This window comes from Oreochromis aureus, linkage group 3 (assembly GCF_013358895.1).
Source record: "Oreochromis aureus strain Israel breed Guangdong linkage group 3, ZZ_aureus, whole genome shotgun sequence".
Classification (NCBI taxonomy): domain Eukaryota; kingdom Metazoa; phylum Chordata; class Actinopteri; order Cichliformes; family Cichlidae; genus Oreochromis; species Oreochromis aureus.
The window spans coordinates 5588971-5612825 of record NC_052944.1 but is presented as its reverse complement, the minus strand read 5'-3'; the positions used below and the strand labels follow the sequence as shown (position 1 = coordinate 5612825).

At 43.6% G+C, this 23855-nt stretch overlaps 1 protein-coding gene across 1 annotated transcript; it reads right to left on the bottom strand.

Annotated features, from left to right (window-relative positions):
• Window positions 1–2344: 2344 nt before the first annotated feature.
• LOC120438924 (ribonuclease inhibitor-like) lies at window positions 2345–9686 on the bottom strand (the record flags this gene model as incomplete). The annotated part of the gene is made up of 4 exons (XM_039609528.1): window positions 2345–2510; window positions 4660–4836; window positions 7202–7378; window positions 9535–9686. Coding segments are annotated over 4 exons (672 nt in total), but the record flags the coding sequence as incomplete, so codon positions are not given.
• Window positions 9687–23855: the final 14169 nt, after the last annotated feature.

Genomic DNA, 23855 nt, shown 5'->3' with positions numbered 1-23855 from the left:
ACAAAGTGTGAGCTTGAAATCATTCAGTGTTTCATCATCTGTTCAGAGCTGAAGAAGGTTCAGAATGTAGAAGTTTAGAAAATGGAAACTCCAAACAGCTGAAGCCAACAGGAAGCAGCTTCAAATAGGAAACTGTGCAGAGTTTCAGACTATATGTCCTGATGCAGCCAGTTGGATTTTGGAGATTTGAATCTCTGTTCTGTGACTAAGTCCTTGAATCATTTCTTCCAGTTGGTCCAACAAGACAGACTAAGTATTGGACATGTGTTGTGGCTCCATTAGGGGAGCTTCTACATGTGATGTGATGGCCCCTCTGGGTCTGTCAGGTCACAGCACTGAAGAGAGCTCAAACTGGGCACACAGTTGTTCCAGTCTGGACCAAAGACTCTATACTGGGACTGAGGGACTGCTTTGACTGCACCCACTGGGACTTTTTAAAGGCTCATGTTCTCACTTAGATCATCGATTTCTACTGACATTTCTTTCTGGGAAAAATGGGGATTACTTTGAAAACAGGAAGTATTTTCCCCAATAAGCAGCCCTGGATTAGTAAATCACTCCAACATGTTCTCAGGCAGAAGAAGCTGTCTTGTTATGAGGGAGAGAAGAAAAAGATTGAGGCACAGAAACTTGTTGAAAGAGAGATAAAGCAGCTAAAATCAGGTGTAAAAGTAAAGCAGAGGATGAGCTGAATAAAGGACACTCAAGGCTGGCTTGGAAAGGAATGAAGTCCATGGTGGGGATGCAGAACAAGGAGCAAAGATGAATGTGATGCTGAATCAGCAGAAGACTTGGACTCATTGGATTCCAGCTTTGATATCATTGATTTGAATGAAGAGCTTTGTGATTGTAGCAAAGGGCTGGTAGCTCTGAGAGTCCCACTGATGAGGTGTTTGTGTGGAAATCTCTTAGTGGGACCAAAGAGAGAAAAAGCCCTGGTCCTGATGCTGTGGGAGGGAAATGATTGAAGTGTGCTGTGAGGAAGTGACTGGGAGGTTTTCACACATTTTCCAGTCCTCCTTGGAACAACAGGAAGTTCCCAGCATATGGAAACAAAGGTTAAGTGTCCTATGGCACTCAGTGATGATGGTGCTGTGGCTCCACCACCTCCACCTCTTTGTAAAGGAACTAACTGTCATCTGAAGCTTCAAATGGAACTAAGACTTCCTCCACTAGGTGGCAGTGTCTGATGAGAAAGTGTTAGTGGAGCTGGCCTGGAGTCAGAAACAGGAAGATGCAGGATTTGGGCTGAAATGGGGAAAAGTGGTTCACATTAGTGCCTTAAAGCAAGAAGGTTGTAGGTTGAAGCTTGCTGGCCTTTCTGTGGAGGTTGGATGTTCTCCCACAGTCCAATGAAATGCTGCTTAGGTTCATTGGTGCTTCTAAATTGGCTGTAGGTGTGGATGTGAGAGAGTGCTTCTCTGTCTCTCTCTGTTGGCCCTGTGATGGACTGCTCACCTGTGCAGGTGGACCACGCCTCTTGCCCTATGACAGCTAGGGCACAGGCTGCAGCCCTGTGAGCCTAAGCTGAATACACAGTTAGCAAAAATGATTCATAGATGGCCTGAAATTCCCCAGTTAGCAGTTTGGTAGATAGCTATGACATGCTAATCCCATCCAGCAGCTGTATTCTACCTGTAAGCTGATCCCTGCTGAGCCAAAGCACTTTTTCAGATACAAATTACAACCTTTAATAGAAACCTATTGGTCAGCATCTTATTAGCCTGCTGTTAGCTTCATTCCACAGAAAACTGAGAGAAACTAACAGAGTTGATAAAGAATAAAGAGAAATGTGCTGATTTAAAGCCTTTGAAGTGCTTCAGATGATCTGTGTCCACTTCTGTCCACTCATTCATTCATGTAAGCTTCTAATGCAGCTTTGATCTTCACAGTCTGCTTCATGAAACTCATTCTAACCCTGAATGTCAGAGTGTTCCTCCTTCTCTTTCCCATCATTCATGCTGGCAGTGGAGGAGATTTGGATGTTGGACTGTGTTTTGGATGATGTGTGTATGTTTGTGTTGGACTGCTGTCTGTAAAGCAAACGCACATTTTGCTTTGGATTTCAGTGTCAGACAGACTTTAAGGTGGAATGAAGAGTTGGAGAGTTTCACAGTGAATTATCCAGTGGAGGATTTTTCTTCTTCTTTGAAGGTTTGAAATGTGAACATTGTTCTGCTGCAGTCAATGGACTAAACCAGAGAAGAAGAAAACAGACTTTACCATGAAGATCCTCAGTGTGGATCAGTATAATATCAGCCTGATGTCTGCAGTTTAGTGTCAGCACAACTTTCACATAATATTCATCTCAGCACAACTAAAACATGCTGACTGACCTCAGAGTTTCAAGTCCACATCCTGGACTCTCCAGGAAACCACACAGATGCTTCACTCCTGAATCCTGCAGCTTGTTGTAGCTCAGGTCCAGCTGTCTCAGATGGGAGGGGTTGGACTTCAGCGCTGCTGCCAGATAATCACAGCTGATCTCTGACAAACCACAGCTCTCCAATCTGTATAAAGAATGAAAGATGTAAGTTTATTAGACAAAGTGTGAGCTTGAAATCATTCAGTGTTTCATCATCTGTTCAGAGCTGAAGAAGGTTCAGAATGTAGAAGTTTAGAAAATGGAAACTCCAAACAGCTGAAGCCAACAGGAAGCAGCTTCAAACAAACACAACAAGAGAAAAAACTCTGAATGTTTCACATTAAAGTCGTACATTTATCATAAAAACAGGACAAAGACTTGAAAAAGTCGTGTTTTTCCTTCCAGGAACCACAAGGCTTCACTTTTAAAGGTGAAGTGTGAAAGAAATGGACATATTTGAAGTCCAACACCTTTTTCCAGTCACATGATTAAAGCAGACAAACTACAAGCTCATTTTCATTCCAACAAGTCATCTTCTGACCTGGACTAACAACACTGGTCTCTATGTGCAGCTGGCTGTGAGACCAGTGCTCAGGGAGCGTCTACAAAGTGCAACACTGAAAGAACATCACACACTCATTTGCTTCCAGCACTTTCACACAAACATCTACTGTCATTATTGTCACCAAACTCTGTGGATCCTTTATTGCAAATTCAAATGGGATCAAATGGTCAGACAAAAGAGGGTTATGAGGAAATATGATGAAATGTTGTGTATTAGCAGCAAGTTATTGAATCATTTTCCTCAGAAACCAAACAAAATGATTGACAAACATGTTTTTACAAACTCAGTGTTGGACTTGGATCAGCAGGATAAGCTGATGTTTAAAGGCATTTGAGTCTCGCTGTATGAGAGTCCAGTTATTCCTCAGTATTTATGGATGATGTTCTTTCAGTGTTGCACTTTGTAGACGCTCCCTGAGCCTCACAGCCAGCTGCACATGGACCAGCTGACATTACCCAGCATTAGAGGCGGCTGGAAAAAATGGATTTTCCTATTTAAATGGTTTTAATTTGAATAAAGCGATGTTGATTCATTCAATCCTGAATGGATTTTTAATATAAATGTATTTTGCCAGAATCTCAGGTTAAAGCTCCCAAAAGTATTTCAACAACAAGCAAACAGATAAAACAGTAAATGAGAGCAGCTAAACACACAAAGATGGAAACACAGAGCGTGGATCGTTCACTCGACGGCACGCACACGGACACGCCGTCGGGGCTGAAAGTGGACAGCTCACAGATCCTGAAGCTGCAGGTTTCATCTGTCTCCAACCAAAACTGAGTGAACCAGCAGCAAAAGAAGATCCAAACTACGCTTTACGTTTGATGAACATGGTCATGAATTCTCTCTGACTTTGACCTTTACTTCCTGCACAGCTCTCTCTCTCTCAGTGTACTTCAAGAACAGTTTACCTTCAAAAATTTGTTTTCTGCATTATTCACTGCTTATTACGCACCAGTCTGCTGTTGTGTTCACTGCTGTCGGCCTCCGAAAACAAAGCCTCATTTCTGCTGTTCAATACTGAAGAAATTGAAACCTTTTAAAATGATGACAGATTACAAACTCTCAGCTGTGTCTGTAATCAAACCTCTGTAACTTTGCTTCACTTCAGCAGCATCAGGTCATGTTCACATGTTGATTCATGGTTTGCTTTAGTTTTTGATCGACTGCAGAATATTTTGAAGGTTATCTGCTATAAAAAGCCAGAAGAGGAAAATCTGCTTCATGTGTTTCTGTTTGATCCTCAGTGACTTTGACACAAAGGCCTCTGCTGTGATGATCACACCTCTGATCAAGTCTCACAGTGTTTGTTTTTATACATATGGATATGTGCTGATAAATGATCAGAATTAGAATATTTCCCACTGTCTGCTGTGTGCCGTGACCTTTGACCTGCTAAAGACAGTCAGCTGTGGATTATTCATTGTTGTGTCTGATACTTAGAACTGTGAGGAAGAACACTACACAGTTAATCAGGGTCCCCTCTCTCTGAATCAGGAAAGGTGGGCAGGCAGCGTGTGGGCGCGGGCCATACGTTGAGTCTCACTGTTTGAAATGTGAACATTGTTCTGCTGCAGTCAATGGACTAAACCAGAGAAGAAGAAAACAGACTTTACCATGAAGATCCTCAGTGTGGATCAGTATAATATCAGCCTGATGTCTGCAGTTTAGTGTCAGCACAACTTTCACATCATATTCATCTCAGCACAACTAAAACATGCTGACTGACCTCAGAGCTTCAAGTCCACATCCTGGACTCTCCAGGAAACCACACAGATGCTTCACTCCTGAATCCTGCAGCTTGTTGTTGTTACTCAGGTCCAGCTCTCTCAGATGGGAGGGGTTGGACTTCAGTGCTGCTGCCAGATAATCACAGCTGATCGCTGACAAACCACAGCCCCTCAATCTGTATAAAGAATGAAAGATGTAAGTTTATTAGACAAAGTGTGAGCTTGAAATCATTCAGTGTTTCATCATCTGTTCAGAGCTGAAGAAGGTTCAGAATGTAGAAGTTTAGAAAATGGAAACTCCAAACAGCTGAAGCCAACAGGAAGCAGCTTCAAACAGGAAACTGTGCAGAGTTTCAGACTATATGTCCTGATGCAGCCAGTTGGATTTAGGAGATTTGAATCTCTGTTCTGTGACTAAGTCCTTGAATCATTTCTTCCAGTTGGTCCAACAAGACAGACTAAGTATTGGACATGTGTTGTGGCTCCATTAGGGGAGCTTCTACATGTGATGTGATGGCCCTCTGGGTCTGTCAGGTCACAGCACTGAAGAGAGCTCAAACTGGGCACACAGTTGTTCCAGTCTGGACCAAAGACTCTATACTGGGACTGAGGGACTGCTTTGACTGCACCCACTGGGACTTTTTAAAGGCTCATATTCTCACTTAGATCATCAATTTCTACTTACATTTCTTTCTGGGAAAAATGGGGATTACTTTGAAAACAGGAAGTATTTTCCCCAATAAGCAGCCCTGGATTAGTAAATCACTCCAACATGTTCTCAGGCAGAAGAAGCTGTCTTGTTATGAGGGAGAGAAGAAAAAGATTGAGGCACAGAAACTTGTTGAAAGAGAGATAAAGCAGCTAAAATCAGGTGTAAAAATAAAGCAGAGGATGAGCTGAATAAAGGACACTCAAGGTTGGCTTGGAAAGGAATGAAGTCCATGGTGGGGATGCAGAACAAGGAGCAAATATGAATGTGATGCTGAATCAGCAGAAGACTTGGACTCATTGGATTCCAGCTTTGATATCATTGATTTCAATGAAGAGCTTTTGATTGTAGCAAAGGGCTGGTAGCTCTGAGAGTCCCACTGATGAGGTGTTTGTGTGGAAATCTCTTAGTGGGACCAAAGAGAGAAAAAGCCCTGGTCCTGATGCTGTGGGAGGGAAATGATTGAAGTGTGCTGTGAGGAAGTGATTGGGAGGTTTTCACACATTTTCCAGTCCTCCTTGGAACAACAGGAAGTTCCCAGCATATGGAAACAAAGGTTAAGTGTCCTATGGCACTCAGTGATGATGGTGCTGTGGCCCCACCACCTCCACCTCTTTGTAAAGGAACTAACTGTAATCTGAAGCTTCAAATGGAACTAAGACTTCCTCCACTAGGTGGCAGTGTCTGATGAGAAAGTGTTAGTGGAGCTGGCCTGGAGTCAGAAAAAGGAAGATGCAGGATTTGGGTTGAAATGGGGAAAAGTGGTTTGCACTAGTGCCTTAAAGCAAGAAGGTTGTAGGTTGAAGCTTGTTGGCCTTTCTGTGGAGGTTGGATGTTCTCCCACAGTCCAATGAAATGCTGCTTAGGTTCATTGGTGCTTCTAAATTGGCTGTAGGTGTGGATGTGAGAGAGTGCTTCTCTGTCTCTCTCTGTTGGCCCTGTGATGGACTGCTCACCTGTGCAGGTGGACCACGCCTCTTGCCCTATGACAGCTAGGGCACAGGCTGCAGCCCTGTGAGCCTAAGCTGAATAAACAGTTAGCAAAATGATCCATAGATGGCCTGAAATCCCCAGTTAGCAGTTTGGTAGATAGCTATGACATGCTAATCCCATCCAGCAGCTGTATTCTACCTGTAAGCTGATCCCTGCTGAGCCAAAGCACTTTTTCAGATACAAATTACAACCTTTAATAGAAACCTATTGGTCAGCATCTTATTAGCCTGCTGTTAGCTTCATTCCACAGAAAACTGAGAGAAACTAACAGAGTTGATAAAGAATAAAGAGAAATGTGCTGATTTAAAGCCTTTGAAGTGCTTCAGATGATCTCTGTCCACTTCTGTCCACTCATTCATTCATGTAAGCTTCTAATGCAGCTTTGATCTTCACAGTCTGCTTCATGAAACTCATTCTAACCCTGAATGTCAGAGTGTTCCTCCTTCTCTTTCCCATCATTCATGCTGGCAGTGGAGGAGATTTGGATGTTGGACTGTGTTTTGGATGATGTGTGTATGTTTGTGTTGGACTGCTGTCTGTAAAGCAAACGCACATTTTGCTTTGGATTTCAGTGTCAGACAGACTTTAAGGTGGAATGAAGAGTTGGAGAGTTTCACAGTGAATTATCCAGTGGAGGATTTTTCTTCTTCTTTGAAGGTTTGAAATGTGAACATTGTTCTGCTGCAGTCAATGGACTAAACCACAGAAGAAGAAAACAGACTTTACCATGAAGATCCTCAGTGTGGATCAGTATAATATCAGCCTGATGTCTGCAGTTTAGTGTCAGCACAACTTTCACATCATATTCATCTCAGCACAACTAAAACATGCTGACTGACCTCAGAGTTTCAAGTCCACATCCTGGACTCTCCAGGAAACCACACAGATGCTTCACTCCTGAATCCTGCAGCTTGTTGTTGTTACTCAGGTCCAGCTCTCTCAGATGGGAGGGGTTGGACTTCAGTGCTGCTGCCAGATAATCACAGCTGATCGCTGACAAACCACAGTCCCTCAATCTGTATAAAGAATGAAAGATGTAAGTTTATTAGACAAAGTGTGAGCTTGAAATCATTCAGTGTTTCATCATCTGTTCAGAGCTGAAGAAGGTTCAGAATGTAGAAGTTTAGAAAATGGAAACTCCAAACTGCTGAAGACAACAGGAAGCAGCTTCAAACAAACACAACAAGAGAAAAAACTCTGAATGTTTCACATTAAAGTCGTACATTTATCATAAAAACAGGACAAAGACTTGAAAAAGTCGTGTTTTTCCTTCCAGGAACCACAAGGCTTCACTTTTAAAGGTGAAGTGTGAAAGAAATGGACATATTTGAAGTCCAACACCTTTTTCCAGTCACATGATTAAAGCAGACAAACTACAAGCTCATTTTCATTCCAACAAGTCATCTTCTGACCTGGACTAACAACACTGGTCTCTATGTGCAGCTGGCTGTGAGACCAGTGCTCAGGGAGCATCTACAAAGTGCGACACTGAAAGAACATCACACACTCATTTGCTTCCAGCACTTTCACACAAACATCTACTGTCATTATTGTCACCAAACTCTGTGGATCCTTTATTGCAAATTCAAATAGGATCAAATGGTCAGACAAAAGAGGGTTATGAGGAAATATGATGAAATGTTGTGTATTAGCAGCAAGTTATTGAATCATTTTCCTCAGAAACCAAACAAAATGATTGACAAACATGTTTTTACAAACTCAGTGTTGGACTTGGATCAGCAGGATAAGCTGATGTTTAAAGGCATTTGAGTCTCGCTGTATGAGAGTCCAGTTATTCCTCAATATTTATGGATGATGTTCTTTCAGTGTTGCACTTTGTAGACGCTCCCTGAGCCTCACAGCCAGCTGCACATGGACCAGCTGACATTACCCAGCATTAGAGGCGGCTGAAAAAAATGGATTTTCCTATTTAAATGGTTTTAATTTGAATAAAGCGATGTTGATTCATTCAATCCTGAATGGATGTTTAATATAAATGTATTTTGCCAGAATCTCAGGTTAAAGCTCCCAAAAGTATTTCAACAACAAGCAAACAGATAAAACAGTAAATGAGAGCAGCTAAACACACAAAGATGGAAACACAGAGCGTGGATCGTTCACTCGACGGCACGCATACACGGACACGCCCGTCGGGGCTGAAAGTGGACAGCTCACAGATCCTGAAGCTGCAGGTTTCATCTGTCTCCAACCAAAACTGAGTGAACCAGCAGCAAAAGAAGATCCAAACTACGCTTTTACGTTTGATGAACATGGTCATGAATTCTCTCTGACTTTGACCTTTACTTCCTGCACAGCTCTCTCTCTCAGTGTACTTCAAGAACAGTTTACCTTCAAAAATCTGTTTTCTGCATTATTCACTGCTTATTACGCACCAGTCTGCTGTTGTGTTCACTGCTGTCGGCCTCCGAAAACAAAGCCTCATTTCTGCTGTTCAATACTGAAGAAATTGAAACCTTTTAAAATGATGACAGATTACAAACTCTCAGCTGTGTCTGTAATCAAACCTCTGTAACTTTGCTTCACTTCAGCAGCATCAGCTCATGTTCACATGTTGATTCATGGTTTGCTTTAGTTTTTGATCGACTGCAGAAGATTTTGAAGGTTATCTGCTATAAAAAGCCAGAAGAGGAAAATCTGCTTCATGTGTTTCTGTTTGATCCTCAGTGACTTTGACACAAAGGCCTCTGCTGTGATGATCACACCTCTGATCAAGTCTCACAGTGTCAGCTTTGTTTTTATACATATGGATATGTGCTGATAAATGATCAGAATTAGAATATTTCCCACTGTTTGCTGTGTGCCGTGACCTTTGACCTGCTAAAGACAGTCAGCTGTGGATTATTCATTGTTGTGTCTGATACTTAGAACTGTGAGGAAGAACACTACACAGTTAATCAGGGTCCCCCTCTCTGAATCAGGAAAGGTGGGCAGGCCGCGTGTGGGCCGCGGGCCATACGTTGAGTCTCACTGTTTGAAATGTGAACATTGTTCTGCTGCAGTCAATGGACTAAACCAGAGAAGAAGAAAACAGACTTTACCATGAAGATCCTCAGTGTGGATCAGTATAATATCAGCCTGATGTCTGCAGTTTAGTGTCAGCACAACTTTCACATAATATTCATCTCAGCACAACTAAAACATGCTGACTGACCTCAGAGTTTCAAGTCCACATCCTGGACTCTCCAGGAAACCACACAGATGCTTCACTCCTGAATCCTGCAGCTTGTTGTAGCTCAGGTCCAGCTCTCTCAGATGGGAGGGGTTGGACTTCAGTGCTGCTGCCAGATAATCACAGCTGATCTCTGACAAACCACAGCTCTCCAATCTGTATAAAGAATGAAAGATGTAAGTTTATTAGACAAAGTGTGAGCTTGAAATCATTCAGTGTTTCATCATCTGTTCAGAGCTGAAGAAGGTTCAGAATGTAGAAGTTTAGAAAATGGAAACTCCAAACAGCTGAAGCCAACAGGAAGCAGCTTCAAACAAACACAACAAGAGAAAAAACTCTGAATGTTTCACATTAAAGTCGTACATTTATCATAAAAACAGGACAAAGACTTGAAAAAGTCGTGTTTTTCCTTCCAGGAACCACAAGGCTTCACTTTTAAAGGTGAAGTGTGAAAGAAATGGACATATTTGAAGTCCAACACCTTTTTCCAGTCACATGATTAAAGCAGACAAACTACAAGCTCATTTTCATTCCAACAAGTCATCTTCTGACCTGGACTAACAACACTGGTCTCTATGTGCAGCTGGCTGTGAGACCAGTGCTCAGGGAGCGTCTACAAAGTGCAACACTGAAAGAACATCACACACTCATTTGCTTCCATCATCCAACCTGAAGAGGAAACAGAGACGGCTCCCCTTCAAAGTAAAAGCTGCTCCTTTTGGACACAGTGGTCGTGTCCAAATTCATGGGCTGCATCCTCCTGAGGCCGCATTTGTAGACCGATTACGTCACAGCGACGCGCCGAAGGCTGTCCAAATTCGTAGACTCCTCCGAATGCAGCCGACAAATGCGTCCTCCTTTTCCCCGAATTTGAAGGATGGGTCGGGTGTGTCCTTCGTGGCCCACCATATCCCAGAATTCATAGCGTGGCCCAGCCAAACTCCAGTTTCCAGCAATGGCGGACGCTACTAAGTTTTAAAATTACTTTTTTTAATCTTTCTGGGTCACAAAATAAACTTTTAACATATTTTCAGGCGAGAATGTAGCTGTGTAAACTTCAAATATCTGCTCGGTTTATCAAGGTATTGCATATTTGCAAAAGTGCTTTGACGTTTTCGGAGACGTCTGTTACCCACCAGCTCGATAGCAAGCCGGGAGCTCGATGGTCACTGAAGCCGCCGAGAACGGCACAACTCCCGGCACATCATTTTCAGATCACCGCGGACTTTCGCTACTCAGGTTAAACGTAATATATAAGTCACTTAGACAACCTAAAAAGGATATTGTTTGGCTTTTTTCAGTGTTTTATTTGTTTGTGAGTAAATCGGTTTGGCTGAGATTAAAGTTATTAGATTAGATTAGATAAAATAAAACTTTATTAATCCCCTGGGTGGTTTTCACACAGCTGAATAAACGTCAAACAGAAAACTGATTAAACAGAAGTGTGAGATGGTCGAGAATTTATGCCAGTCTTCCTGTTATATTTTACATAGCAAGGAGCAGACGGCTGAGTTTATTAAACTCCACCGAGACAGCGGTGACGTTAATCAGAAGGCTAGACCGTCCAATTTCACAGCCGTTTACTTCCGGCCTACCCGACCTTCTGAGGACCCGGCCCACGTAGACCGCGAAGGCCGGGTCCTCAGGAGGATGCAGCCCATGAATTTGGACACGACCAGTATCAAAGAAAGTCTACAGTATAACATAGAAAAGACAGAACAAAGTTTTGGTTGTTTTTAAATTGTGCAGAAATGAAACTACACTAAGCTCAATTATGTGACAGACATTTCATCCCATGTCAGTTTGGCCTCATCCTGGGCCGGATTATCCAGCACACACTCTGACCACAGGCCCAGGGGCCACGCACAGCTGGGCTCCATCCAAGAGACAGGAAACACAATAATAAAAAGCACCATGTGATCTTCTTACATCTTCAAGCAAACATAGTAAAAATATTTGTTTCCTGATAAAATGATGTGACAGGTAGAACAGAGTAAAGTGGTGGTGTTACAGCCTTTCTCCCCTCTGCTGCCGAGGCTGTTAGTCTCTCCCAAACTCAGCTACAGGACTTCAAATGAATGAAAGCAGCAGAAGTGGCTTTACAAATAGACCCTGTGCACGAGAAAATGCTAACTTCCTGGTTTGAGACCGGATGTGGGGTTGTACATTTCCGGTAGCTTTACTTTGCGGTCAATCGCTACTGCGAAGATATTCTCCAAAATCATGTCCAAAACTGGAAAACGGAAAGATGGCGTTAAGTTACAAAGAGCAGAAAGTGGGAACACTCACCACTGTTGTGTCATAAAAAATCTAATGATCAATTTTGACGTTTAAAGAGTTTCGATCGATCAGTTGTTTACATCACTCAACACAAGCAGAACTGCATCACTGCAGCAGAAGACACATCGTCCACATTCAGAAGCACATCTCTGTATAGTGACTGGTCTTATGATTAAACAGGCAAATGTTCAGCATTCAAACTAAAGGTGAACAACAGTCAAACCAGATGTTTCCCCGTTATGTCCATATCAGCTAGTCAAGTACACACCTACACAGCATGTTAACAAACCGTGAAAAAAGCCACACAAAAATGAATGATTGCTGTTAAGGGTTTCAATACATTAGTATGTACGAAGGGTCTGTTGTGACTTACCTATAAAATTACAGAGGTCAGTCGCTATAACGCGGTTCACCTTTCACCTCGCTGTTTGGCGGATTTTTTAGTGCAAGTTTTCATGCTTATTTTACGTCACATTGTGTCCTGCGTCCTGATCGCTGCAGACGATCTCCTCCGTGCCGTCTCTCCTGTACAGTACAGAATCACTGCATCGATGCTAGCAGTGTGACTCTGAAGTGCAGTACTGGATGTCCACGATGTCCAAGAAACATTTTGCACCGTCAAAAAATAAAATTAGCTACTTGAATTCACCCATCGCTGGTTATTTTTAGAACATAACACCGGCGATAAACGAGGGACAGCTGAGAAATATAACATTTGAATCCCTTTTCTCTTTTGCTCTGAGGCGCGGAGGAAAAATATCGACAAGTCGATGAACATCATTTACAGATATATTGGGTAAATGCCCAAAACATCTACAGAAATGTAAATCGCCGCTTGATTCATTCATTTGCTTAACTTGTTTTGGACCGTAAACAAGGCGCGAATAGGACACCGGAAACAAAGCTCCCCACAGGAGTTTCCGCACCGGAAGTAGCATATGCTAACGTGCACAAGAGGAAGAGGAGAAGAAGAGGAGAGGGAGGCCACCCTGACCATCACTCCAGCTGAAAACATCACACTTCCATTAAAGTTGGTGAGGAAATGTTGAGCAGGATGAGCTGCTGGCTAATCTGGAGGCTGTAGCAGCAGCTCACAGTCACAGTGGATTTCCACTCATGAAAAAGCTCTGGCTGCTTCATTTCTCATCTCATATCAGAGACTTTAGTGAAGCTGTACTGTGATGCTTCCATATTCCAGTGAGGCCTCCAGAATGATTTCAGCTGTTCTGTACACACACTGTGTGCCCTGTATGGCTCAAAGTCTCTGCAGCCTGTTTTTATCTGCTATCATCAGATCTTCATCATCCTCATTCACATCCCTCACATAAAATGTATTTATGAACAGTGATGCAGGGCCAGGAGTAGCAACGTGAATTAAATAAATACATCATCAAATAATTCATTATCAATATATTTTTTAATTAATTATGTACATTTTTAATTAATTACTGAAATAAATAATTCATTAGTGATGTATTTATTTAATACAACCATAAAATTATTGCTGTTTACTCAAAATAAATTGAAGACATCAATATTAAAGGTTAAGTTATGATAATGAACACATGCAACTATAAGTGATGACATAAGAATTTGGATTTTTAAGCTAAAGCGAAGGTGCTGACTCACTTGGCATGTTTCTCTCAAATCCTCCCTAATAACCATAACATAATTACACTTTAGCCACAAGAGGGCAGCAGCATTAATATAAGTCACATGTATATAAAGGTACAGTGATTATATTACAGTGATTTTGACAAAAACAAAACAGAAGTTGATGGCAGTGTGTTTTTCCATAACATACCAACCAAATTAAATAATAAAAACTTTATAACTTACAGAGCTTTTTTAGAGACTTTGACCACTGGCAGCAGCCTCAGAAGAGCCTCCTCTGAAGCAGAGTATTTCTGCAGGTCAAACACATCCAGATCTTTTTCTGATGACAGTAAGATGAAAACCAGAGCTGACCACTGAGCAGGAGACAGTTTATCTGTGGAGAGACGTCCTGATCTCAGGGACTGTTGGATCTCCTCCAGTAGAGAACGATCATTCAGTTCATTCAGACAGTGGAACAGATTGATGCTTTTCTCTGCAGACAGATTCTCACTGAGCTTCTTCTTGATGTACTTGACTGCTTCTTTATTGGTATGTGAGCTACTTCCTGTCTGTGTCATCAGGCCTTGCAAACGAGTTTGATTAGTCTTCAGACCCAAGAGAAAACGAAGGAACAAGTCCAGGTGTCCATTGGGGCTCTGTAAGGCCTTGTCCACAGCACACTGGTGGAGAGATTGGAGTTTTGGTTTATCAAATAATTTAGGCCACATGGACGTTGTTTGTTGTTCTTCCAGCAGATTGAGTCCAGAGTTGATGAAGGTCAGATGGACATGAAGAGCAGCCAGAAACTCCTGAACACTGAGATGAACAAAGCAGAACACCTTGTCCTGGTACAGTCCTCTCTCCTCTTTAAAGATCTGTGTGAACACTCCTGAGTACACTGAGGCTGCTCTGATATCGATGCCACACTCTCTCAGGTCTGGTTCATAGAAGATCAGGTTTCCTTTCTGCAGCTGATCAAAAGCCAGTTTTCCCAGTGACCCAATCATCTTCCTGCTCTCTGGACTCCAGTGTGGATCTGTCTCAGCTCCTCCATCATATTTGATACTCTTGACTTTGGCCTGAACCACCAGGAAGTGGATGTACATCTCAGTCAGGGTCTTGGGCAGCTGTCCTCCCTCTCTGGTTTCCAGCACATCCTCCAGAACTGTAGCAGTGATCCAGCAGAAGACTGGGATGTGGCACATGATGTGGAGGCTTCGAGCTTTCTTGATGTGGGAGATGATCCTGCTGGCCTGCTCCTCATCTCTGAATCTCTTCCTGAAGTACTCCTCCTTCTGTGGGTCAGTGAACCCTCTGACCTCTGTCACCATGTCGACACACTGAGGAGGGATCTGATTGGCTGCTGCAGGTCGTGTTGTTATCCAGAGGCGAGCAGATGGGAGCAGGTTCCCTCTGATGAGGTTTGTCAGCAGCTCATCCAATGAGGTGGACTTTCTGGTTTCAGTCAGGATTTTAGTTTTGTTGAAGTCCAAATTAAGTCGACACTCATCCAGACCATCAAGTATGAACACAACCTGGAAGTCTTCAAGCCTGCAGATTCCTGATTGGTTAGTTTGATTAAAGAAGTGATGAACAAGTTCCACCAAGCTGAACTTTTCCTCTTTCAGCACATTCAGCTCTCTGAAAGTGAATGGAAATATGAACTGGATGTCCTGGTTGGCTTTGTCTTCAGCCCAGTCCAGGCTGTATTTCTGTGTTAAGACTGTTTTCCCAATGCCAGCCACTCCCTTTGTCAGCACTGTTCTGATTGGTTCGTCTCTTCCAGGTGAGGCTTTAAAGATGTCTTCTTGTCTGATGGTTGTTTCTGGTCTGTCTGGTTTCCTGGATGCTGTTTCAATCTGTCTGACCTCATGTTCATCATTGACCTCTGCAGTCCCTCCCTCTGTGATGTAGAGCTCTGTGTAGATCTGATTCAGAAGGGTTGGGCTTCCTGCTTTAGCGATGCCCTCAAACACACACTGGAACTTCTTCTTCAGTTGGGCTTGAAGTTCACATTTACGGAATGAAGCAAATACTTCTGAAAATAAGAAATTCAGAAGAATTAATTATTATATAATAAATATCACAGCCTTTCAGTACCCTGAAAGGATGAATGTCTATTGGTCCATTTCTTGAGCTATTAGGAAAGATCAATATTCAGTCTTTAGAGAAATTCTCTTACTGCTCTGCAGATGGTCAGCCATCTCATGCTGCTTAAGTCTCCTCAAGAAGTGGAGTGTGATCTTCAGAAATGCTTCTCTGCAGCTCTTTCTTTCATCTTCATCCTCACCTTCAAACATCTCCTCATCCTCCATCTGGCTCTTTAAGGTTTCTGGGTGATCTGGACTCAGAAGCTTCTGGATCTTCTTCAGCTCGTTCTTCACAAACATGGTGATGTTGTCCTCCAGCCGCTGGAAAAGAAGACTATATGAATTACCCAGTGGTAAATGGACTGGTTCTTATACAGCTCTCTGTGATACTCTGTGCACACAAAGCATTTTATACAACATGCCTCATTCAACCAAGCACATTGTTCTATGCTTAAATACTTTCTTTCACACTCTGATGGATGCATCAGAGGGCAGCTTGGGTTTAGTACGTTACCCAGTACATTTGCCAGCCAGGGTTTGATTCACAAAGCTTCTGACGAGTAGCTGACCTGCTCACCTCCTGAGCTACAGTCACCCCAATCTGACTGAAATCATGGAGCCCAAACTCTGATTTATGTTGGACACACTGACAATCCTCTGGTCCACAAAGTGCAGCATAGAGGTGACTGAAAAGAACAAATGTAAACGTAGTACTACAAACCGTAACCACAGAGTCCAGGTGTGTTTGATGTTGCTGTGCAGACTGACCAGTGGAAACCTCGGCTCTCTCCTGCTCCACTCTGTGGAGGAGTAATGAATAATTAGCTCATGTTATGTCTGTCCACACACAGACACAAGCTAAAGGTCCATGAAGTGATGTTTGGATGGGTTCAATCAGATGACTGTCATGGTGAAGCTTTGCTAGTCCTGGTGATCCCACTGAGAATTAACAACTCAGTTTCCAGATGTCTGTAGTTTTCTGCTCAGTTTCTTTAGTCCCAACAGCTCTTACCATCTCCTGCATAAAGCTTTGCCTCCATGCTCAGATGCCCTGGAACAAGCTGCTCTCTTTATATCAGTGACTGGTTTAAAGGGACAACTTGCAGTGCTCGCCAAACTTTGTGTCAGCAAAAGTAGTTCTAATGTTTATTACACTTTTACATTTTACACACACAAATCAATGAACGCAAAAACATAAACTTTTCAGATATTTTGTTTTACAATGTTACAAAACTCAGTTCACAACTACACAGTCTGATTTACTTTTTTTTTTTTTTTTTTTCTCGCCTGTCCCGTTTGGCTCTTTTGCCATCAGAATTATTGTCTAAAGGCAAAGAAAGATGCCCAACGGATTTACTTTACCAAATGGACCATCCCAGCCTTGCCGTAATGGTCCATCTGATTCACCTTTTATTGTTTATTTTATTTTCACTTGCTGAATACGGGACAGACTTGACTGGTGGAAAGAAAGGGAGAAAGAAAGAGAGGAAAAAAAAAACCTGAGAAGAGGGACTGGGATAAAGGGCAAAAACAAAACCAACAGAATAAGCAGACAAAAAAAAAAAAAATACATATCGATCACCTGGATCACCTGTTGAGAAAGAAAAAAGAAAGCAAGCAGAAGAAAACGAGAGTAATAAACAACATCACAATGATATATGGGAATATGACAGTAAATACTAAATATTAAACATTATGGTGCAGCACGTGAGATCGACAGCGCACAGTGTGCTTTGAGGTAGGAGCCCAAAAGGGTGTAGTTTGTGTGTGTGATCACCCGTGTGTACACCTGTGAGCATGAGCGCTTGTTTTAAAAAGGTTCCTTCATGTAATGATCTGCCAGAGGGTGTGGGGGGCCACTGCCCCGACCTCCAGGGCATGAAGCAGGTATGGAGGAGATCAAAACTCCAGACATCCAGAGGCCCCCAGAACACAAGAGACCAAGGAAGACCAACAGAGGGGCAGCCGCGCCACTATCCCAGAAGAGCTGAGGAGAGTCCCAGATGAGGGGTCACTCAGCAGCCGCGGAGCAGAAGCCAGGGGGTTGCAGTGGCGTGCACGTGAGCTCCGCCGGCAGCCAGCTGTGCCTGAGTGACCGAGAGCCCGGGCCGAGAGGCCGAGGGCACCCCATCCCAGTGGCCCGAGCGAGCCCCAGGCTCCAGGCCCCGATAAGCAGCCGCCAAGGAGTGAGCCGGTGGGTACCTGGGCGCCCACCCGGACACAAAGAACCACCAATGCACCGATGTCTGAGGCGTCTGCCACAGGCAGGGAAGTGGTGGGGAGATGGGCCTCAAACCTTGGAGGGCCTGAGATGTCCCAGAGAGGTGGGGTCTGATACCCAACCTGACATATAGACACAGACATACAGGCACACACAGATACAAACATCTATTCCCACCCTCATGCTCTCAACACTCACCCAACGTGGAGACAGACATAGAGAGACGCTGTACACACAATCACACTCCCCAAGTGTACTCTAAGCCCCGGGTCTAGGTACCCTTGCCCCTGGAGGGGGAAACTGCGCCCAGACCCAGGTGGTGTTACCCTTTTCCCTGCGGTGGGGAGAAGCAGACCGCCCCGACTCCGCAGCAGCAGGGAGGCCCCACATTCCAGACCCCAGTCGGACGGCCAACTCCTCCTCCTAGCACCCCCGCTCCAGCAGGCCGCAGAGAACGGGGGTGTAGGAAGACTCCAAACCTCCCTCCACCCACTCATATGTAGTGTTGATGTATGTGTGTTCTAAGGTGCATTTAAAACCCAGGAGGGCATGGAGCTACCTGCCAAAGCAGCAGGTAAGCGTATAGCCCCTCCTGATAGTGTCTATGTGTATTTAAAATTGAGAGGTGGGCAGCGACGCCAGGGGTGAGGTGTACACCCTGATGGTGATTGGAATCCGTGTAGCGTGCCCACCCCCAAGATTCTATATGTATGTGTAATGAGAGTGTGAGTAATGTGAATGTCTAAGTTGTGGGATAAAATTGAGGCAGAGGCAGCCAGAAGGGGACAGAGGGGGGGGGAATGCCTCCTCTGCACCCTGGTGACACACCCCTACCCCAAGGCCCTGCATGTGTGGGTGATTGTGGTGGAGCGGGAAGAGGGAGGCAGCTGGAGATGGGGAGGGAAGGAAGGGAGGGGCAAGTGGCCCCTCCCTGGGGTCAGCTCCCCCGCTGACCCCAGTAGGCACCCCCATACTCTGCAACCCGCCAGGGAAAGGGGGGCCAAGGCCCATCCAGACCGAGGCCCAGTGCAGCAGCGCCGCCCGGCCCCACAGAGCCTGGGACAGTCCACCTGACCCCACCACAGAGAAAACTGCACCCACCCCATCATCCACTCATCTTCCAGACTACACAAGACAATAGACGCCCAGGCTGAGATCTTCCTCCACCTCTCCTGTATCTCCCCCTCCTGCAGAGAGAGTTCCTGAAGAGAGGAAGGCTCCTGCAGGATGTGACAACCTCCCCCACCAGTTGAAGAGCCCCCCAGGTGGTTCGATGCACAGGCGGCACCCTGCGCCAGGACTGGGCCCCCATACACCCACCCGCCCACAACCCCGGCAACACACCAACCAGGACCCAAGCCCCTTAGGCTTGGCCAGGGCCCCAGCCCAGAGACGGAGTGCCCCCAGAACCTCACGCCCATCCCGGACCCACCCAGGGGCAGCCAGGTTACCAGGTCAGTAACCCACGTCCGTCAGCACAGACCCTCCCCTAGCCCTGCTGCACGCAGCCACGAGGAAACCGTCACCTAAGAGCCGACAGAGCCCCTAATTGGCCATGACCGCTACCCGGGTTGAGCCCCCAAGGAAGATGCTCCCGGGAACCCCCGATGCCCTAAGCCTGTCCCTACCCCCACACCAATCACAACAGTGAAGGTGGGACCAAACTAAGACCCCCACCCCACTAGGTGATGGAGCTGATCAAAGGAGCCCAGAGCAATTGATCTGATGTGGTGGCAGAGGCTGTATCAAGACTAATGTGATCTAATAGATAATTTCTATATTGGTTAGAATTAAGATTATTTTTATTTTTCCAGTTCATGAGGACTGTTTTCTTGGCTATGCATAGGGCAGTGAAAACCATATGGGCTATATTCTTTTCTGTAGTGACATTATCTAAACTGCCCAACAAACACACTAAAGGGGAAGTTGGAATGTTACATTTCAGACACTTTGATAAGTCTTCACATATCTCGCGCCAAAACTTCTGAACTGGTGGACACAGTCTGATTTACAAAATATTTATGACCACAGTTTGAGCCGATGTTTGTCCCGAGTCTGTGGACTCAGTGGTTTTGTTTTGATTCTTATTGTCTTTTGTTACAATTTCATCCTGATTAAGATTTTCTAGTTCTGAGGTTTTGGTTTCTGTGTTCCCTCTGTACTGTGTTAGTATTGTGTCTCTGTGTTCACTTCCTGTTTTATTCTGACAGAGCCATGTCCTACATTAGAGTGTCTACTTTTGCTTCCCCTTGTCTGGTTGTGTCCAGTTAATCCTGCTGTGTCTCCCTTTTCTCATTCCCTGATGGCTCTTTTGTGTATATGAGCCCTTTGTTTTCTCCTGCTTGTTGCTGGTTCGTCTGTGTTATCTCCCCGTGTCTCCGTTTAAGGTTTCAGGTTAGTTTTTTCAGTAGAGGTTATCTTAGCTTCTGCACAGGCCATCTCCGCTGCACTTCACCGTTTCAATAAAGCTCACTCACTTCACAGCAGTGTCGGCATCTTGGGTCCTTTATTAAATTCAACATGGCTCGCCCCGCTAGCTGTGACATAAGATGTGAAAACAATATCCAAAAAACATGAGGGACAAACAGGGAATAGTTTTAAGGTGCAGGACCAACAAACTGAGTCTAGCCATAAACTCAGAGTTGATTGAATTAGCATTTTGAATTGGCTGATCTGAGTTACTTCAATCAAGTCTATGTTCACTTTGAGTTAAGATTATACATGATTAATGTAAAAGAAAAAAGCCATCATCAGCAACTGATTCTGATTCAGCAGGTTTTCAAATCTAAACGGTACCCATCCCTAGCTGGCTGTAGTTAAACCTTTACTTAAAAAGCATCCCTAGACCAGCTGTCTTAGCTAATTATAGGCCAATCTCCAACCTGACAATCCTTGAAAGAGTAGTTGGGGAGACAATCAGAGGGCAGTGTGATGATCTTGGGTTACAAACTACCGCAGTCAAGTCATTAAGGAGACGGGATCAAACTGCTCTAAGACAGCTGAGCACACAGGAGAAAGACTCGGATCTGAGGCAGCAGTCGGCGAGACAAGAGCCCTAATAGATAGAACCTTGTTGTTAAAAATGCTAAAACATCATCACAAATACTTGGTGAAGAAATGACTCCGTCATTATCACGTGAAGGAAGAAAACGATTGAGGACATTAAAAAGTACCTGAGGCCTGTGACTGTTTACTGACACTAAGTTTAAGACAAACTGTGTCTGCAGTTTTTACAGCTTCTTGGTAAGAAAGACAGAAAGTCTTTAAAATCTGTAGAGAAACATACAATCTGTCCTTTTTCCATCTCCTTTCGGCGCGTCTACAGTCACGTCTGAGGGAGCGCGTATGTTCATTCAACCACAGCTCTGATAAATGCTGAGCGCGCAGAGTCCTGAACAGAGCAATCGAGTCCAAAATATCAGTGCAGGTAGAATGAAGAGTGTCCGAAAGGTCCTCAACACTTTAACAGCTGGAGTTCATTATTCCAGAGTCCATAAAGGCAGCAGAAAAAGCGGCGCTGTCAGAGCATTAAGTGCTCGCTTTTTACGCGCTGAGGTGCACGGCTTATCTACCGAGCAGCGCAGCGTTACAGTGAACAACACAGGAAAATGATCGGAGATGCCCAACTCAGACATTTCAGTGATGCACACATCAGTTAAACTGCAGGAATGTCTTAAAGACATAAAGACCTGGATGGCCGCTAACTTTCTGCTTCTTAATTCAGATCAAACTGAGGTTATTGTACTCGGCCCTGAAAATCTTAGAAATATGGTATCTAACCAAATTCTTACTCTGGATGGCATTACCTTGGGCTTCAAACTTTCTTCTTACTTAACGATTAAGTCCCTGTATTCCACCGTTATATGGAAATCAGCCATTATAACTTGTGTCAAATCTACTTGTACCTCACAGTTTTCTAAGTACACAGAGAGCAGTAAACCTCAGAGCAGCAGCACATCAGACTGTGTACAAAAAATCTAGAAAAGAAAATATTTTATTTCTAAATGATTCTTGTGACCATGCTGCACCACAACACCTGATCTCTGGTTTCCTGACCTCTTCAATCCCACTTTAATACTTGACTAAACTCATTTTCCTGTTCAGGTGTTGAGGCAAAGCCACCATCTACAATGCAGGCAACAGCAAATGGAGCTGTTTTTTATTCCCTTTGGGGTTTTTCTACTTTTGTGCTACAAAATGTTCAAGCTGATTAAATTCATTAGAATAAAAGTTCAGATAATTTTCTCATATTAATGTTGGAGGTAGAAATTCAGGTAACTTTGCACAAAAACTGGCAGAAATTTCCTTCAAAGATGGAGTTTTTACTTTAACACTGTGAGTACATTTCAGAGCCTGGACTCTTTTACCTTGACTTGAGTAAAGAAGTTGAATCAGTATTTCAGCTTTAAGAGGCTATTTTAACACAAACATCAGTCCTTCTACTTAAGTATGTTTGCCTCTTTGTTTACGCCTAAATTAACTTTACTGTTAACGAGTTTTCATGTTTCTGTAATCCACCAGTGTGCTCATGCTTTTTAATTGAAAACATATTTTAATGATCAAATATAATTATTTTTGTTATTTGTGGATTTTAAATGTCCTTGACAGAGACAGATGATAATCATTATCCTGCACTGTGGTCTCAGGTTTGGTCGAGCTCACAAAGAATGGCTGCTATGTTGAACTTCCTCCTGGGATCTACACTAAGAAGTGAGTCCAACATTAGCAGGGTCTCTTTCCTTTATCTGGATTCACTTTAGCATTCACAGTCACGTGAAGCTTGTTATTAACTCGATAAGTCAACCCAGGGTTTCAGCTGAGCGTTCACATGAAACACATGGTGTTGGCAGCATCTGATCAATCATATTGATGGAGACGTGTATCAGCAACAGAGCAGCTGAGTTTGCAGAAGGAAGTCAAACTAAACCACAGGAACAATATGAGGAGATTACACACATAATAAAATACTAGCAGTAACACAGCTGCTGCAGACAAATCAGTCGTGTGATCGTGTGTGAGAGGAGAAGGACTGTAAAGGAGTTTGGTGTTAAAAGCTCTGTATGAATTTGAAGGGCTTTAAAAAGGCCAATATAAAGTAAAAGGCAGCAAAATTGCTGACTGTGAAAGTCACCAGACTTATCAGAGCTCTGTGATTAAGACCTGTAAGAACACCTATTTGTACTTGTTGGCATTATATCAAATACACACGTATATTAAGCCTTTGTTTGAACTCTGGTTGAACTTGTTACTTTCAGACTGTGAAACATCACAGAGGCTGCAGCTGCAGATCTTTGTTTCACCTGGAAATTTACTTTAAATGTTAGATGGAAAATGTATTGCTCGGTTTAACCAAAGTAAGAACAATAATCCATAAACCTTCATGAAGACAAACATCTCCCCAGAACATTGAGCTGCTGAAGTGTCACTGAAGGGAAAAACGATTTGTCCTCCTCCATCCAGCAACACCTGAAACACCTGAGTGGAAGCTCCTCCCTACACTGTGTTTGAAGCAAAGCACAAAGGAGACACCTGCTGGAGCAGCTGGAGTCCTGCAGACACTCAGCCTCTTCACTACACAAACACCTCCTACAACATCCACTCTGACTGCTGTGTTTGTGGAAACACTCCAACACACACCGCTTCACATACGAACATAGAAATGTGTGTGAAAAAGAGCTGAGCTGATATTAAACATGAGGATTTATTCAAAAATACAGAGTCAGGAACAACATCTAGACACACATTACCTCTCAGCAGCAGAAGAACAGCCTTTAAAGTTTACAACAATTTCCTTCGACACGTTGCTCTTTAAGGAAACACAGCTGGGTTCAGGTCCAGGAGATTCTGGCCTCTTATTGATCCTAAAAGAAAAACAATAAATGTAACAGCTTCATGAGATAGGAAGGAAAAACTGGAAATATTAAATTAAAGACATGATGAACAATCTGAAACTCATAAAAATAATGTACTTACTCTTTGTCACATAACAGTCTTTTGTTAAAGTTTTCAATAACATCCTTCGACTCGTTGCTCTTTAAGGAAACACAGCTGGGTTCAGGTCCAGGTTCTGGATTAGTTTTAGGGTTATGTCCAGCTGAGCCTGGTACGCCCCACAG